Source organism: Arvicola amphibius, chromosome 11 (assembly GCF_903992535.2).
Source record: "Arvicola amphibius chromosome 11, mArvAmp1.2, whole genome shotgun sequence".
In the NCBI taxonomy this organism is placed as follows: Eukaryota; Metazoa; Chordata; class Mammalia; order Rodentia; family Cricetidae; genus Arvicola; species Arvicola amphibius.
In genome coordinates this window covers 120,771,054-120,790,367 of record NC_052057.2, presented here as the reverse complement: position 1 = coordinate 120,790,367, position 19,314 = coordinate 120,771,054, and the positions used below count along the sequence as shown (strand labels likewise).

General features: G+C 39.1%; 1 protein-coding gene across 6 annotated transcripts in view; it reads left to right on the top strand.

The window, feature by feature from the left end:
- Nucleotides 1-19,314, top strand: part of Slc26a7 (solute carrier family 26 member 7) — a 112,193-nt gene that overhangs the window by 33,957 nt on the left and 58,922 nt on the right. For all 6 annotated transcript variants that reach the window (XM_038347318.1, XM_038347320.1, XM_042055968.1 and 3 more), the window contains exon 5: nucleotides 17,619-17,783. In XM_038347318.1, the coding sequence (XP_038203246.1) occupies nucleotides 17,619-17,783 (165 nt within the window). The remainder of the gene's footprint in view (nucleotides 1-17,618; nucleotides 17,784-19,314) is intronic.

Below are 19,314 nucleotides of genomic sequence, written 5' to 3'. Positions count from 1 at the left end.
AATAGATTTATTTGAACCTATAGATTCCTTTCAGTAATATAGACTTTTTACAATACTAAGCCTGCCAATTTGTAAGCATTGGAGAATTTCCCTATGACCAGGTATCTTCTTTATTTCTTTATTGTATTAAAGATTTTGCTGAAGAGGTCTTTCATGTCCTTAGTTAATTTTATTTATTCCTAGATATTTTATAATGCTTAATAACTATTACAGATGGGAATTTTTGCTGATTTCTTTTTCAGTAAGCTATTTTTGTATTCATAAAGTTTATTGTTTTTTTAATTTTTGTCTTAGTTACTGTTCTATTGCTTTGAAGAAATACATGACCAAGGCAACTTTTTAAAATTTGCTTTTTTTAAAAAAGGAAACAAACTATCTTTTTTCATTATACATGCCAATAAGTTCTCACTCTTTCCTCTCCTCCAATTCCCTTCACATTACCCCACTCCTCACCCCCATCCACCCTCAGAGAGGTTAAGACACATTTCTACAACTTTTTTGAATCTTGAAGATCTTGTAGAATAGAATCATACTGTCTGCAAGTAAGAATACTTCAGCTTCTTGCTATCCTATTTTGTTCCCCCTTTATTACTTTCTCCCCTGTCTTACCACTTTAAGGCTTTGAGAACTATATTGAAAGAAAATAGAGTGGGTTCACTTGTCTCACTTCTTTTAAAGGAAATATATTTAGCTTCTCTCCATTTAGAAGAAGGTTAGTACTTAGTCTTTTATATATCTAGCCTTTATGATGTTGAGACAGTCTTTTAATTCCAAAATTCCATCAAGGCTCTATTATGAGGAATCACTACTGGACTTCAGCATATATTAACATAATCTTTCATTACCCTTCAAAGTCTATATGTTTTAATGTGGTTATTGATTTGTTTTGAACAAATCTTGTATCCCTTGTATAAAACCAACTTGGTCTTGGGGTTTGATATTTTTAAATCTGATTTAAAATATTTATTTCTGAACAGGTTCTTCCATGTAGATACTGAGTTTGGTCATCCTCTCCTCTTACTGTCTTTAATGCCCATCTCTTTCTGCTGAAACCGGTCTTCCACACCAGACCCCTGCTCCTCTGCTGTCTTCCTGAAGATTCGCTGTGCTTAATTATGGTGGCTTCTGTGAACATGGATGGGGAATGATTCAGAATGACTATGAGTTCTTATTTTGTTCTTGAACATGTTGTCAAGTGTTTTATTGAGATCTTTTGTATTGTGTTCGTCAGAAAAAAAAATGGTGTATCATTTCTTAGCATGGTTATGACCTTACCCAGAAGGCCTTTGGTAGTATTCTTCCCATTTCTGTTTTCTGGAATGATCTGAGGGGTACTAGTATTAGTGTTAGCTTACCCTTGAGGGTTTATTAGAATTTGGCAATAAATCCATCTGCCCCTGGGATTTTCCTTCATCTTACTACTGTTTCATATTCATGTTCATTTTTATGGATCTGTTTAAGCAGTTTACGTCATCTTAATTTACTTGGTTGAGTCTCATATGTTGCTAATGATTTATCCACTTCATGTAGATATTCTAACTCGTTGAAATGTAAGTTTTCAAAATATTGCCCTAATAACCATTTGCTTTCTCCTGGAAATTTCCCTATCACCCCTTTTGTTTATAGCCTCACAGTTTATTAGTTGGGTCTTCTCTCAATTTCTTTTCTTTTCTTCTTTTTTTTTTTTTTTTAAAATTTTTCCATTTAAAAAGTTTACACTTCCTCTTCCTCCTCCCATTCCCCTCTGGCTCTCCCACTCTCCCTCCTCCCTCCGTCTCCCTCCTTATGAGAGGGCAGGGAACCCTGCCCTGTGGGAAGTCCAAGCCCCCCCATCTAGTCCTAGGAAGCTTTGCATCCAAATAGACTAGGGTCCCAAAAAGCCAGTACAGGCAGTAGAAACAAGTCCCAGTGCCTTTATCAATGGCTTCTCAGTCAGCCCTCATTGTCAGCCACATTCAGAGAGTCCGGATTGATCCCATGCTCATTCAGACCCAATCCCGCTGGATTTGGTGAGCTCCCATTAGAACAGGCACACTGTCTCAATGGGCGGATGCACCCCTCGTGGTCCTGACTTCCTCGCTCATCTTCTCCCTCCTTCTGCTCTTCAACTGGACCTTGGGGGCTCAGTCCATTGCTCTGATGAGGGACTTTGTCTCTATCTCCATCCATCCCCAGATGAAGACTCTAAGGTGATATTCGAGATAATCATCAGTGTGATAGTGGGGCAAGGCCAGTTTAGGCACACTCTACTCTGCTGCCCAAGGACCTAGCTGGGGACATCCCCTTGGACACCTAGGATCCCTTCTAGAGCCAAGTCTCTTGCCAACCCTAAAATGGCTCCCTTAATGTAGATATCTTCTTCCCTGCTCCTATATCTGTCCTTCCTCCATCTCCACCCTCCCAATCCCCCAAGCACTCTTCAGTCTTTCCCTTTTCCCTTCTCTCTCCCCCTCTCCCCTTCCCCCACCCCCATGTTCCCAACTTTTGCCTGGCAATCATGTTTGCTTCCAGTTTCCAAGAGGATCTATATATGTTTTTCATTGGAATGCAATCTTGTGCAACCACTTTGGAAATCAGTGCAGCAGTTTCTCAGGAAATTAGAAATCATTTACCTCAGGATCCAGTAATACCACACTCTATGGAATGTACTCACTCATTAGTGGACTCTAGCCATAAACAAAGGACATTAAGCCTATAGTTGACAAGCCTAGAGAAGCCAAATAACAAGGTCTCAATTTCTTTTGGTTAGTTTGGCTATCAGTTTCCAAATTTTGCTGTCCAAACAACAGAGTTTATGTCTGATGGGTCCTAGGTGTTGTTCATTTAGTCTCTATCTTCTCAATTTATTTCCAGATCTTTATTACTGTTTCTTGTGACCTACTGATTTTGTTCTTTTTCATTTTTGTTTTTCCATGTTTTCTTTTTTAAATTGATTTTTATTGAGCTCTACATTTTTCTCTGCTCCCCTCCCTGCCTCTCCCTTCTCTTTCAACCCTCTCCCAAGGTCCCCATGCTCCCAATTTACTCAGGAGATCTTGTCTTTTTCTACTTCCCATGTCTATTAGATCTATGTATGCCTCTCTTAAGGCTCTTGTTTTGAAAATCTGCTGCCATACTGTACTATGTATTTGTGGTTTTACTTCTTAGAGTTGGAACTCACAGTTGTAAATTTTCTTGTTAGAGCTGCCTTAATTGTATTTCAATGTTCCTAGGTCAGACTTCCATAACGAATGGTTTATGATTGAAGAGCATTGCTCAGTGTCCAGTATTTGTGTAGTTCCATCTGGTATCGATTTTTGTTGTTGTTGTTTTCGTACACTGTGAGCTGAGAAGTTACAAGAAATTATGTCACTTCTTTTATATGTCCTAAGTCTTTCTATGTGACATAAAATGTGTTCTAGTTAGAGAGTGTTCTATTGGGCTTCTGAGAAGAAAATGTGTATTCCATTTATGTTGGTGGCATAATCTGTTTAATTTGAGCTATGGCATAGCTTAACTATGAAGGCCCTTTGTTAGTTTCCTGTTTAGATGATGTAAATAAAGATGAGATTGGGCAATTGAAGTCAGTCAGTATTATTCTTTCAGAACCCAACAGTGGGCAGTAGTGATGCTTTAAAAAGACAATCTTAAGTGCCAACTTTCAGAGCACTTATTTTTATAGTTGTTCTATATTCTTATTCTTGATCAATTGTTCTTTTTGTTTATATCTGGTTCATTTTTTTAAAGTTTACTGTATCTTATAAAATAGCTGTGCTGGCTTAGTTTTGGTTTTATTTGCTTCTTCATTGACGTCAGACCTTGGACTTTCATTCTGGGAGTGTCTTTCCTAGTAAGACATAATTCAACAGACTGTTAGATCTGATTTTTTGTTGTTGTTTTTGTTTTCTTTTTTGTTTTTTTTTTGTTTTGATTTAGTTTGGTTTTTTGAGACATGATTTCACTGTAGCTTTGGAGCCTGTACTGGAGCTCGCTCTTGTAAACCAGGCTGGCTTTGAGCTCATAGAGATACAGCTACCTCTGTCTCCCTGGTGCTGGGATTAAGGGCATGTGCCACCACCACCTGGCTGTTTTTGTTTGTTTTTAAAAACAATTTCTAGTCTGTGTGTCTTTTCTTGAAGTGTTTAGGCCATTTATATTTTAGGTTTTATATAGTAACTTATGTGATTTGTTTATTTTACTGTCCAATTTTATTGTTTTTTTTCTCTCCTATTAATATTGGAGCTTAGTATTAAGTTTTTCCTGATTTACTGGGCAGGACACTGTGGATTTCATCCTAGCTCCCCTCTGTTCATCTGCTCCTTTCTTAAACTTTATTTTCCCTGTGCTCTGTGAGGTTGTCCTTTGGATACCACCTGTAGTGTTTCTTGTAGGTTCTGAACTTCCTTAGTTTATGTTTGTTTTGAAGTGTATTTTTCCATCAGCTTTTAATGTTAGCTTCACTGCCCATAGATGTCTGGTTGGTAGCTGCTTCCTCCCTGAGATTGCAAATATATCATTCCATTCTTTCTTGGACTTTGATAATTTTAGAGCTAATGTATTTATCTTTGAAGGTGAGCTGGTGTTTTTTCAAAACTTTTAATATCATTTTTCTATTTTGTATTTTTCTTTTTAGTTTTGGAGGGTGTGTGTGTGTGTGTGTGTGTGTGTGTGTGTGTGTGTGTGTGTGTATGTGTGTACACATTTGTGTGCATGCTTCCATGCATGGCCGTGCAGAGGCAGCAGAACACCAGGTGTTTTCCTCTGTTGTTCTCCACCTGTTTGCCTGAGAAAGGATCTCTCACTGCAGGAAAAAAAAAAAAATCACTGTCTCATCTGGACCAGCTGGCCAGCAAGCTCTCAGGGTCTAGTTGTCTCTACCCTCACTCTTGGGGTTATATGTACATGCTTGTCATGGCTCCTTTAAAAAAAAAACTCAGATGCTGGGGGCTTGAATTCAATTCTTGTTTGTAGAACAAGAACTTATACCCACTGAACCATCTCTCCAGCCTCTCTCCTTTGTGGTTTTATGGCTTTGCTGTGATACTTTGAAGAGAAAGTTGTTTTGTGGTCCTGTCTTTGGGGAATTCTAAGTGTCTCTTGTGTTTGGACATCCATTTGTTTCTCTATAATACACGTTCACATATATTTTTCTTGACGTAATGATATTTGAAATTAGTACTTCCTTGATCTTGTTTTCCATTCCTCCTGATATTATTTGCATGCTTGGTTGAGTTTATTGTTGATGACTTTAGCTATGCTTTTATTTGTGTTGTTCTCTCTCTCTCTCTCTCTCTCTCTCTCTCTCTCTCTCTCTTCCCCCCTTTCATTCTTTTTTTGTTATACTTCTGATTTTTCTCATTAATTTTGCTCTAGGTTCTTTTCATTTTTTCTCTAGGGTTCTTTGATCTTCTTTAAGGCACACATCATTTTACTATCTAACTTTTAAAACCCTCAGATGGCATTTTCCCATTTGTGGTGCAATTTATCTCAGTAGTCGAAAAAGGATGATCTGGGGAGAATCATGTTTCTAAACCTATTTTCATTTTTTCTAACTAGGATTTTGGAATAGTAGATTGATTTTTTTCCTGTCCCTCTTTTTGCTTTTAATATTTATTATTTCCTTCTTTGACTGTTAGGGAAGTATTTATTGTTCATTTTCTATTTACAGCTTATAAATCAATTATTTATTATACTTTATTGACTGATTAAAAATGTTTAGTGCTATGCATTTTCTTTACTTATTGTTCCATACATATCCCATGGGTTCTAATTTAGAGCTTTGCTCTCTCTATATTTTTATAAATAAATTTTCAATGATTTCAGCTTGTATTTCCTTTTTAAACTAACAATTATTAAAAAGATTTGTTTTTCTCTATGTGAATGGTCCTTTTGTGCTTTTCAGTTTTGAGAGTTTGTAGCATAACTTCATTGTGTTCAGGGAGTGCTGCTTGTAATATTTCTTCATTGCCTAATTAATCTATTTATTTTAACAATAAACTTTAGCAATGAATGGTTGTAAGGAAATGTTAAAAAAAAGCAGCTGATAATTTCGGAGGCTACATATTTGTGTGCAGTGATGAATTCTACCTTCTTTCTGTGATTAATCTTTTCGGTATTAACAACCTGACCATTCATTCCTACGCCAGGAATGATGCATTCACACTGTACGCCACTTTTGCCTGAATAGCACTTTTGTAACTGTTCGGTTTTCTCTCTCTCTCTCTCTCTCTCTCTCTCTCTCTCTCTCTCTCTCTCTCTCTCTCTCTCTCCCTCCCCACTTTGTCTTTCTCCTTGTCTCTGTCTCTATGTGTGTGTGTGTGTGTGTGTGTGTGTGTGTGTACATCTCACTCATAAGCATTCAAGCAATGTCAAACCTCTCTTGACCACTTTATTTACATTGTATAAAAATATGATTGTGCAGTCACAGCAATATAATATGACGTATATTTGTGCTGTAAATTAGATTGTGGACCTTTATTTTGTTTTTTGTTTTTGTTTTTCGAGACAGGGTTTCCCTGTAGTTTCTAGAGCCTGTCCTGGAGCTAGCTCTTGTAGACCAGGCTGGCCTCGAACTCAGAGATCCGCCTGCCTCTGCCTCCCGAGTGCTGGGATTAAAGGCGTGCGCCACCACCGCCCGGCCTAGATTGTGAACCTTTAAAAAATTGTTCTAGTGAGGTGTAATTGTTGTACATTAAATTCCATATATTTAGATTATATAGTGTGGTAATCATAGTGTGCTAAAATTTGATATATATATGTGTATATATATGTATATGTATATATATATATATATCCATGAACTCATAGTCAATGTAATCATAGCATCTGTCACATATATCCATTGCGCACACCTAATTTTTTTGACTATTTGTAATCACTTCCTCTCACTCTTTACATGCATCTCCACCCCACTCCATAGTAATCACTGAGCCACTTCCTTCTCCAGGCTTCACTTCCGTCTCCAGGCATCACTTACTGTTGTTGATTTTCTAGGATCCTTGCAATTGCTTCTTAGCATTGGAAGGAATTACCGTTAGAACTCATTTACTTTCTTACTATACACAATACAATAGCTATATGGACACAATGCTAATGCTTTTGTTCTAATTTATATCATCCATTTCTTTGTTTTCTTTTTGCAATGTATGTGTGGCATTTGTGTTGGCACGTTTGTGTGTTTGTGTGCATGTGGAGGTTGAAGGTTGACATTGTCAGCTACTCTTATTTGTTTCTCCACGCTTTGAGGCAGGGTCTTTCACTTCATAGCAGAACTTCCTGACTTGGCCCATTTAGGTAGCCATTTTCCTCCATGGATCCCTTTCTCCACCTCCCATGTGTTGCAATTACAGGTGGGCCATCCTGCCCACTGACACATATGTGCTGGGGGTCCGAAGTTTGGTCCTCATGTTTGTGTGTATGTACTTTATTCATTGAGCCATTTTCTCATTGTATGTGAATGTATGTGCCCAGGTACAAATGCCTGTGCATACATGTAAGCCAGAGGAACATGTTAATGGCCCCACTCTTTCACTCTCTGGTTTACTTTCTTGAGAGACTTTCTCACTGAGGCTGGAGCTAGTTTGACATCCAGCAATGCCAATGAGCTCTTGGCTCTGTCATCCAGGGGTAGTGGATGTGCATGGCCATGCCTGGCATTCTAATGTGGGTACTGCTGTTGAACACAGATCCTCAGGCTTGTTCAGTAGACACTCTCAGGCACAGTAACTCATATCAGACTGACTCAGATCCCCAGCCTCTCTGTCATCTCTCTCTAAGGCACATGGTCATTCATTAAGAACAGTCTTTAGTGTAACAATTATGCATTATTAATATTACTTTAGAGGAAGCACAGACAAGAAAAAGAAAAGTTTTCTAGCCAAAAGCCAGTAGCAGTAATGAATCTTCTCTTGACTTGCTCACACACCCCAGCAACAAGCTGTTAACTTCTGAGTTGAACTTTTGAGATGCAGGATCAGCACATGTTTCTGTAGAAAAGCAAGCACTCAGTAAAAGCCACTGCTTGTTCAGAGCTGCGGATGTTCCTGTAGCTTTTATTAGTCTCCGGGATGGGCACTTTGCCTGTTTCTTTTTCCAAGAACTTAGAGGCCTGGGACTGTCCTTTGCCCATTTAAGTTTGGAAATTTTCCCAAGCTCTACTTTTCTGAAGCAACCACAGGACAAGGTTTCTGCCCTGGAGGACGAGGCATAGACCGCTCCTTTGTTTAACAGTTGCATAAGCACTGGCAACAGAAGGGGGCGTGGTTCAGTGACAGAGCCCAGTGTTATTGCCCCAGTGGCTTCCAGACACACATGGCCTTAAGTCTTCAGGGATGACAAACTACACCTACTTGTAGTTTTGCATTAATCATACTTAGCATAGAAATAAAATGCTCATGAGCACAGAAGGACTTAAGATAAAATATTTTTCCCTCTCTTTTCCATGTATCATACTTAATCTTTTCTGAAAATCATTAGTTTTATTTTTTCTGTAAAGGAGGAGAATGATCTAGTCTCTTCTGAAATTGTTCACAACCATTTGAGTCAGGAAATCATTATTCTGTTTGGTTGAAATTTATCCAGCTGTGTTTGTGCCTGAAAGACTGAAGTCATAAACTATTTAACTATTTAAATAAAGTTAGAGTTCTGACATTCTTAAAAACATAAAAGGAAAGACAATTATCACATAAAAAAGATAAAGCAAAGAAAACCAGCCCACAAATCACAATCCCAGAGAACTTAGACAACAATGAGGACCCTAAGAGAGACTTACATAGATCTAATCTACATGGGAAGTAGAAAAAGACAAGATCTCCTGAGTAAATTGGGAGCATGGGGACCTTGGGGGAGGTATGAAGGGGAGGAGAGGGACAGAGAGGGGAGCAGAGAAAAATGTAGAACTCAATAAAAATCAATAAAAAAATACACAAAAAAAGTATAAAAGGGAAAAAAATTCATGTTAAAAAGTCGTTGCTATCTACCACATTCTAGGATTACTACATAAACTCATAAACTCAGACCTCACTGACATCTGAAAACAATATTACACACATAAAGAGATACTGATAAGTAAGTGCCTTATATAACTTTTGTGATTCTGTGCATGTTTGTGCGTATTGTTCCCACGTGTACCCAGTATGTATGTGCTCAGACAACAGGACAATATTAGTGCTGCGTCTCTGTCAGCTTCCACCAGGAATTTTGAAAGTCTATCGCTGACCTGGAACTTGCTAGGTAGACCAGACTGGCTGGTCAGTGAGCCCCAGGGATCTGTCTGTTTTCTGCCTCTCCAGGACCGGATTGAAAATGTGTGCCATAGTGCCCAACTATTATTAAAGCTGGGTAGAGTCTGGCGACCACACTCAGGGACGTATGTTCCTGAATTCCAACCACCTGTAGGCTTTCATACAGAATATTATAACTAAGCGACGGCATAGCAGCATTTGTACTACAGCCTGGATTCTTACAACTTCTGTCTCGCCCAGCTTACAGTCTTATTTATTTATTTTTTGAGACAAGTTCTCACTGTGTAGCTCAAGCTGTCTTTGAACTTGCTGCGTTGCCTTGGTCTGCCCAGTGCTGGGACTGCAGGTGGGTGCCACCAGACCCCGCTTTCTAGGCTGATATTGAGAAAGGAAAGAGGAAAAGCAGAGCCATCAATTTCTGGCCCAGCCCTCTTCTTGCTCATTCCAATATGTCACTTCCTGTTCAGTTCCAACAGCCTGTGCTCCCGGCTCACACTGTGAAGTGGGTGGAAATCCAGGTTCCTCGCTTGCTCAGTTGCTCAGTGGGTTGGTTAACGTCTCTTCCCAGACACTTGTAGACCTCTTCCCTGTTGATGGAGGCGGCCATGTAACTTTGTGTTCCCACAAGGCACTGCTCTCACCTTTCCTTCTAAGGCTTCTTCACATCAGAAAACAGTATTTGCATGTTTGCCTTCCTTCATACACTGTGGGCCTCTGTGAAACATAGACTGTTTACTTCTCTAATCTCAGCAGCTGGTGCCTTATAGCCATGAGTTAGAGAAATTAAAGGGGGAAAAGGTCAATTAAATGTTAGTGGCTTCACTATGTTAAATAACCAAAATTAAATGATTTTTTTTTTTTACCTTTTTTGCTCCCCCTTTAAACTAAAAGACAGGAAATAATTCTTTTTTTTTTTCTTTTTTTTTTTTTGTTTTTGTTTTTCAAGACAGGGTTTCTCTGCAGCTTTAGAGCCTGTCCTGGAACTAGCTCTTGTAGACCAGGCTGGTCTCGAACTCACAGAGATCCGCCTGCCTCTGCCTCCCGAGTGCTGGGATTAAAGGCATGTGCCACCACCGCCCGGCTAGGAAATAATTCTTTATCTTTCAAATTGTACGACAGTTTTTAACGGAGGTTAACAAAGCTTAGAATTTTCTAATTTTGCCATATATTTTATTTGATCTAGTCTGATTGAATATACCAGCTGAGTCAGCAGCAGAATCTCCTACTTCTGTTCACAATTATTCCCATTCATGACGAAAATTCAAAATAGAGCCATGCTACCTTTCAACTCTGTGCACTCCCATCTCTTAGTAATGTGATACCTCTATCCTTCCAGCTGACTGCATGTTGTCGTTTGGCTGGAGTAGAAAGGAAGGCAGAAGAGCCAAACAGTGCATCCCTGATAGCTCTGACCCACACGGTCTCTTGTTTCATTTAGTATTGCAGGAAAGGTCTGACCACCCAATATATTATGGCATACTCTTCAACCACGTAAGTGTAATAGAAAAACTCTCAAGGCAAGCGGATTTCTGATACATTCTGTGGCGCTCAAGGTCAAACCATGTTTGGCAAACACGTGCTGCATTTGCCTGTGGGGTAATCCAGACTTTCTGTTATCCTTTCCTTTCTCTTTCTGTCTGGTTTAGGCTGTGCCTTTCTTACTCTGGCCACCCCTTTCATGCCTACTTTTAAATGGTCGTTTGCTTTACATTCTAACATTAGATCAATCCTACCAAAGCCAGGCTCTGATGTAGGAGCCAGACCTGTAAAAGTTTTGGCAAAATTAGGTGTTTAATAAACGTATGGAAGAGTGATGTCACTTGTTCCCGAGAAACTCCCTTTTAACTGCGTTTAGAGTACAGTGTGTTCTGACTTCACCGTTTCTTGTTGAATTTTCTGCTAGTCCATCTCAGCTGGTTTTGCTCCCTTTAAACAAACAGAGCGGCCCTCTCCGTATGACCCAGCTGAACTATGCTACATCTGTATTCTCCCTTCCTGGAATGGTTTCTTAGTATGTTCTCTCTTGAATGTCTCAAGTGTAGCAGACAGTTCAAAACCTCTCCTGCAATATTCCTGTCTTCCTCCAGATTCCAGTGTCACGTTTTCTTTTTTCTTTCTTTTTGTAAACAAAGTTTTTATTAGCCTATATTCATGATACACAATGGGCTCCATTCTGGCATTTTAATACATATCTGCAAAGTCCATTGACCACATGCACTGTTTTGTAGCCTGTTTTTGAGTGGATGTTGTAGAAAATGGGACTTAAGGTGTGGGGACAATCTGCGTACAACTTTGGAATTATGTAGAGGACACCTGCCTATTCTTTTTTATGTATTTAGAAAGTCATGTGTTGACTGAGGTTTCTGTCCTGCCTGGTTCCCGCAGTCGTTAAGTCCCAAAGAAATCACACAGAGGTCTACATTAATTATAAACTGATTGGCCTAATATCTCAGGCTTCTTATTAAATCTTATAGCTTCTATTAGCCCACATTTCTTATCTGTGTTAGCCACATGGCTTGGTACCTTTTTTGGTGAGGGAGTCTCATCTTGCTTCCTCTGTGTCTGGGTGATGACTGTAGACTGAAACTTCCCTCTTCCCAGAATTCTCCTGTTCTGACCCTGCCAATTTTCCTGCCTAGCTACTGGTCAATCAGCATTTTTTTGTTTGTTTGTTTTTTCGAGACAGGGTTTCTCTGTAGTTTAGTTCTGGAACTAGCTCTTGTAGACCAGGCTGGCCTTGAACTCATAGCAATCCACTTGCCTTTGCCTCCCAAGTGCTAAGATTAAAGCCATGCACCACCATCACCTGACCCAATCAGCATTTTATTAAAATACAATTGACTGGGTACAGACCATTGTCCCAAAGCACTCCCCACTCCCACCCCCTTATTTTAAAAACAAGAACTCTGAATTGAATCTCCTTTGTTTAGCTTTTTTACTGACCATTATCCATAACAACTTGTAACCAACATTCTAAACAAAGGCAAACATCCATAATCCATTTTTGGGAATGTGGGCATAGTTTTCCAGGCTACTTCCTGCTGATTGGGGGTACTGATAATCTTATGGGGACCTAAAAATTTTGTTTAGTAATGGTCAAGTCCTGACTAGAGTATTCAGTGAGGCCTCATAGTCTCAGCCAGCAGTCTTGAGACTGTTCTGGAAGCAGATCTCAGACATCTGGGCCATCTGCTCCTATTGGTTATTTCTCAAGGGGTCTTCCTTGATCAAACCTGATTTTTCTTAACCCAGAATGAATCCTGGGTTTCCTGTGGAAACAAAAATAAAACCTCTTCTCCAAAGTAACACACTTTTGACTTAAATTTTGAAGTCAAGGCATTTTTAAAATTTATATGTTGGATTAATCCAGCAGCATTTATAATCAAATATCTTTTAGCAGCTTATGCTCCTTCCTCAGCCATTAAACCACTCAAAGACAACACAATAACATCCAGTATCCAGATTTTATGTGTATTTTTCATCTTTACATGGCTTTATTTTAAACTCTATTTTTTTTAATTTTTATTTTTTATTTTTGCTTTGTTGAGACAGGGTTTCTCTGTGTATCAGCCTAGGGGGGAAAGCAGAACAAATGGAAATGTATGAAGATAGGTGTTGCATATCCATTTGTTCTGCTTTCCCCCCTCAAATCCTGTTTCCCATTGTGCCTATGTAACACTTGGTTGTCTTACCATCATGAATAATTTGTCCCCCCCACAGGCTGTATATACCACCCAACAAACACCATAAAGTTTACTAACCTGTTAGGTGTCACCTTTGAAGCTTTTCGGACTTTACCTTCCAAACACTCCTGTTCATTTTTTTTTGGTCATGGTAAATACACTCCTTTTTCCTAGCTTCTTCATTTCACCTTTCCTAGTCAATATATTGAGTTGTGAACTATGTATTAAATTCTCTAATTTGCAGCAGTATTGTGCCTATCTCATACTGGGTGTTACATAGGTACTCAATGAATGGACAAGTAAGAGATTTGCCATAGAGAGTAGGCTAGGTACTCAGAACAGCGACCACACCTGACATGCATGCTGTATCATATTGACATTTCCTGATCAAACTTTAAAAATTGTCTGAAGTTCACTTGAAAGAATTGACCGAGATCTGAAATGCATTTATTTGCATATAACACGTGGGTTTTATACAGCTATGATCAAATAATATCACGATAGTGAACCTTGATAATACATGTTGAGGTTTTAAGCATTAGCCTAGAACATCGGTATTGTTGTGAACTGCTCAAGTATATTGTATGAAATCTGTGCTCTCCTTAGATATTGCATGACTATTTGGGGGAGTTGATTAACTATATTATAATCATTATCATCCATTTGGTAAAAGGAGCCCTAAGTGAAATATTTTTGAGAATCCCCACTTTACATTTTAAGTTTGTAGTTGATCTTGGACTAGCCTGTGGGTTCCCTTTCCAATGCTGCCCTGTTCCAGGATATGCTGCATTCAGGCTGTAGATAGCAATTTCTGTGTACCAGATCAACTCCCCCATGAAGAAACTAGTGCAGTTTGGATGATAGGAAAGGGGAGTTCTTTAACACATTCCTTTCCCCACTTCTTTCCTTGCCTATCTTCTCCTTCCCTTCATCCCTTTCTTCTCCTCCTTGTATCTGCCATTGATCTGTATTATGAAGAATGCTGTGGAAACTTCAAATATTCAAAGACCTGAATGAATCTTCAATTTATATTTTAAGTAAAAGTAAATAGTATGATTCTCTTCACATGACACTCTTAAGAAGGTAAGGCTACAGATACAGTAAGTACAGCTAGGTTTCCAAAAACTTGAAAATAAAGAAAGGGTAAGACAAAAGAAAGTACTGTCTGCTGTATGTTTTCAATCCCTGCCCAGTGGTCCATGTCATAAAGAGTTCTTGAGGGACCCATTGGCCTTCCACTCAAGAACTCTGTGTTCCCAATGTTTGCCCCTTTCTGGCAGGATGTTTTAAAGGCATAGATCTGTGGGTATATAGTGTATTACAATTGTTGAGGTTCCGGTGTTTTAAAAGAGGATAGGCCCTTGTTTCTGATTTGAAATGGTTGGACTCTTATGGCACCCTAGAGTCGTTCTGAACCTTTCATTTTGGAAGCGTAGGTTGTAGAAATGACCAAGCTGTTAGGAAGATCATAGTTTAGGCAGTTACTGTTAGTGGCCACTTCATATTTCTCAGGCAGAGCAAGCCATGAACCCACCTGAAGAGACTTTGTAGTTTAGGACATAAAGCAAAAGCAGAAGTTGAAGTATTGACGGTCCTACAAAGCCTTCTAAGAGTTTGCTAAACAATGATTAGATCCTAAGCACACAGGAAGGAACTTCCCAACCTTCCAGGCATGCATAGCCTTTTGTTTATGTGAATAGCTTCCAGAGTTTTAAAGGTGTGAATGAACTATATGTATGATTCATTTCGATAAAATGAAGACCCAAAGCTGGTGTTCTTTGGAGTTTAATATAAAACGCTAATTTCATCATCATGACCTAGAAGAGTTAGTGACATAAGTGGGGATTTGTGATCTTGCTTATATAGAGATACTTGGGAATTCTTGCTTCAGTGTCTTTCTAGATTGTGTTTTCAGAATAAAATCAACAGACTATGTAAGAGTCAAGAGAGGCCACAAGGACCACTTTGTTCCTTTAGTGCCCATGTAAGCTTGGTTGCACTGGCGTTTCCAACAGGGTCTTGTTTCTACTTTCTGAACTGACACAAGGCTTTTAAAACAAAGCATAGTAACAGAAGCCATAGCCTTCTCTTCCTGTGTTGGCAGTGGAATTGGCCTCATTTCTGTCTTGATGCCTCTCCCTTTTCTCTTATCAGATATCGAATGAAAGGTAGCTGCTAAGCCACAAGAATTCCAACACAACCCTTTCTGCACTCACATTCTATCAAAGCTTCCAGGGTTGAAAAATATGATGTGGCCACATCTGCGTCTTCAAAACCAATAGCTTGTTTTCTGTGCAGAGCAGATATGTAAAATACCCCACGACATCTTTCTGTATTACCCATCCTGCATGATTTACAGGTTTCAAAGCATTATCATGTATCATTTTATATGCACCTTGCCACAGCCAGAAAAGATGAACAGGGCACACACATCATTCTAATAACTTATGGATGATGATTCAGTTCAAAGAGCTGCAGTAGATTTTCCACAGCCACGTGGGAGAAAAGAGGACCATAAAGCTAATGTTCCAAGCTTCTGCCCAGGAAACTTCACTTGATATGAGAGCATTATTGCTGGCAGCCAAACATGAATTGCAATGCTGTCATAATATAGATGTCACACATTTTGCAATTTATGTTCTGGTGGTAGCAGATAACATTTTGAACTTCTAAGTTTCACTGTTAACCTTTTGATTGCAAGAAATTTCTCTGCTATTTTTCTGTTTTGTTCTTAATTTCATTTTCCAACAGGAATTTTAAGACTTGACCTAGATGCTATTATTAAACCATTACTTGTTTCTTTTTTCTGGAATGGATACTCACAAATATAATCTAGTGTTACTTTTGAACTAATAAATTTTACTTTTTACTGATTCTGTGACTGAGTTTAAATGGTCAAAGAACTTCTTAAAGCCCCCTTTGCTATTACCTCTGGCAAAAGATACAATCCTAGAAATGGCAGGAGCATGTTTTTGCCTTATGAGCTCATTTTGAAATAGAAGATGATGCTGTGTTATTTAAGGTTTCTGTCCTGCCAGGTTCCTGCAGTCGTTAAGTCCCAAAGAAATCACACAGAGGACTACATTAGTTATAAACCTATTGGCCCATTAGCTCAGGCTTCTTATTAACTCTTATAACTTATATTAGCCCATTATTCTTGTCTGAGTTAGCCACGTGTCTTGGTACTTTTTTTGGCGAGGCAGTCACATCTTGCTTGCTCTGTGTCAACATCATGATTGCAGACTGCAGAATTTTCTTCCCAGAATTCTCCTGTTCTTATTGCCCTGTCTCTACTTCCTGCCTGGTCACTCTGCCTATACTTCACGCCTGGCTACTGGCCAGTGACCATTTTATTAAACAAATACAAGAAACAAACATTTACAGGGTAAAACCATTGTCCCACAGCAATGCTGGCAGTCATAAAAAGGTGTTTAAGGAAACTGTTTTTATAGTGATTTCTATAAAGTCCTGCTTCTTTACACACATCCTATTCTCCATCGCCATCTGTGTTCTCTCTCTCTCTCTCTCTCTCTCTCTCTCTCTCTCTCTCTCTCTCTCTCTGTATTACCCATCTGTGGTGGTTTGAATGTAATTGCTCCCCATGTGTGTGTTCATAGAAAGTGGCAGTATTAGGAGGTGTAGTATTGTTGGAGTAGGTACGGTATTGTTGGAGGAAGTGTGCCACTGTGGGGGTGGGATCTGAGGTCTCATATGCTCAAGCCATACTTAGTGTCTCAGACCACTTGCTGTGGCCTGTTGATGAAGATTTAGGTCTCTCAGCTTCAGCACCATGTCTGTCCATATGGCACCACGTCCCACCATGATGATAATGGACTAAACGTCGGAAACTGTAAACTGCCCCACTCCCAGCTAAAATGTTTTCCTTTAAAAGAGTTGCCATGGTCATGGCTTCTCTCCACAGCAATAGAAACCCTAACTAAGACACTGTCTCTATCTGTATTTCCATCTCTATTCCCGTCTATGTCTGTATTCCCTGCAGGTCTGTATTCTCATCTGTCTGTATCGTCCGTCCCTATCTGTATTCCTACCTGCAGACAGGTCTGCTGTCTTCTTAGGAAGCATTAGCCTTTAGAGCGCAAGATATCGTATCAAGCTTTTCAGAAGCTCAGGGAAGAAGCTCTTTCCTCAGTGCCTTTGAAGTTATACATTTATTGGGTACCAAGTAGTGAGTCATGATTCTTTATGATACTTTGAAAATTTTTGTATGTTAATGTGAATTTGATTTTTATTCCACAGAGATCCATGTGTTAATTCTAGTATTTCTTTCTCTTTGCCTTTAAAGGAAATCGTTTCCTGATTTTGCAGCACAGTTAAACAACAGTTTGTTTTATTGCACTTTTTTTTTCCAGTATTGCGAACTCCAGTAGGAAGTAACGCAGAAGCCTGGTCAAATCTGATGACTGGATTCCCAGCAGCACAATAAGGAAAAGAAAAAGAATGGTCAACATTCAGAGAGAAAACCGTTGGGTTAATTTTGATGAAACCATGCATACTGTACTTAGTAAAATTTGGGACACTATTAAACCTTGTAATATTCTCGAAAAACACACGAATACTGAATAGATCAACCTAAAGAAACCCATTCCCCAACTCACTATGCATCTATAAACAAAAATGTGTCTAGTATTCACCTCTTTAGGAACTTGGGGGATGTCACCTGAATGTGACGGCCAACTCTCCTCTGTCCTTTCAGATGGCTATGTTTGTGCTGCATCTGGGCAGTGCCACATTCCTGGTTACAGAGCCTGTGATCAGCGCAATGACCACGGGGGCCGCCACGCATGTTGTCACTTCACAAGTCAAGTATCTCTTGGGAATTAAAATGCCATACATATCGGGACCACTGGGATTCTTTTATGTAAGTTTTCTAAGTGTCTCTGTGTGTGTGATTCGAGTACATGTTTCACAAAATTGAATTTAGCCTACTTCAGTACTGAATTTAAAAAAAAAAAGGATGTTTTAAATGTGATTAGCATATGAAACTAGTTTAATGAGCACAATCTACTTATTTTGGTACTCATTTCTTATAGTGAATAGCAGTGCAAGTTGACTGGTGAGAAAAAGTGGTCGTGTATTTTTGTGAGTCAGATCTACTGCCAAGTTCTAATGAAATCCATCCACCAGGCTTTCAATCCACTAGCAACAGCACACTCTATCACATTCTTGCAGAATTGTGAGCTCCAGGACAGGCTCTAAAAAAGCTGCAGAGAAACCCTGTCTTGAAAAACCAAAAAAAAGAAAAAAAAAAAAAAAAAAGAAAAAAAAAAAAAAAAAAAAAAAAAAAAAAAAAAAAAAAAGAATTGTGAGCTCCAGGAGGGGTCAAGACAGAGTTGTGGTTGGTATTGCTGACCAGAGCCCAGTAGCCGACAATCAGCTATTAAAAGCCAATTGAATTTGAGAGACAAATGACTGACCAGTTTTAGCCTATTTCCATAATAGCATTCCATTGCTCCTGCCTTCTTTGGAGACTTAAAATCCATGAGAGCTGACTTTGCACTCAGTTTGAATTTTATAACAGCAATAACAATAACAACAACAACACATTCAAGTAATGAACTTCACAGCAAAATTCACTTTACTTAATCTTGTGCATTGCTGTATGCTTAGTGCTATTAATGTGTCATAGCAGGAGGTGTGTCTGCCTTGATCTTGATGCTAATTGTCCGAATAGTGACCAGATATACAGAAGCGCATAGCTTACAGGGCTCGCTTCTGTTGTGAGTTTGTTGCAGGTGCATCTCATTTTCCATTCTGTAGCAGGAATTCATTTCATTTGCATATCGTTATCTGCATGACATTGTTGACTTTTTCTTCCTTTGTCTCATGTGTATGTGTGTTTTCATGTGTGTGGGCACATGTGTGGGGACATGTATGTGCAGAGTGAGGCTGGCTTCAGGAGTTTTCCCCTTTCTCTCTACTTTATTCATTTGGACAGGGTATCCCACTGAGCCTAGTGCTCATGACCATGGCTCCTTTCCTATTCAGTTTGCTCTGAAAATCCTTCTCTGTCTTCTAAGCATTGGAATGACAGGCAGGCCCCTTGCCTACCTGGCAGTTACACTGTTTGGGGATCTGAATGTCAGGCTTAATGATTGCATGGAAAGCACTTTAACTCCATAACTATCTCCTAGGCCCCAGTGATTGTTTATGTAATATACATCTCAAGTTGTGGAATTACTCTATCAAAATGATTTAATATTTTTACCAAATTTCTATCTGGAAATTTCAACATATTGACATTTTACTTCAACTTTATCATTGCCAGTTCTGGCTGTTACTGTTTTTAAAAAGTACCAATATCTGTAGAGTGGGCTGTCAAGTCCTTTGAGCAGACATCAGGAAGTGGGATAGCTGGGCCAGAGGAAGACAGAAAAAGGAGAAATGTAGTA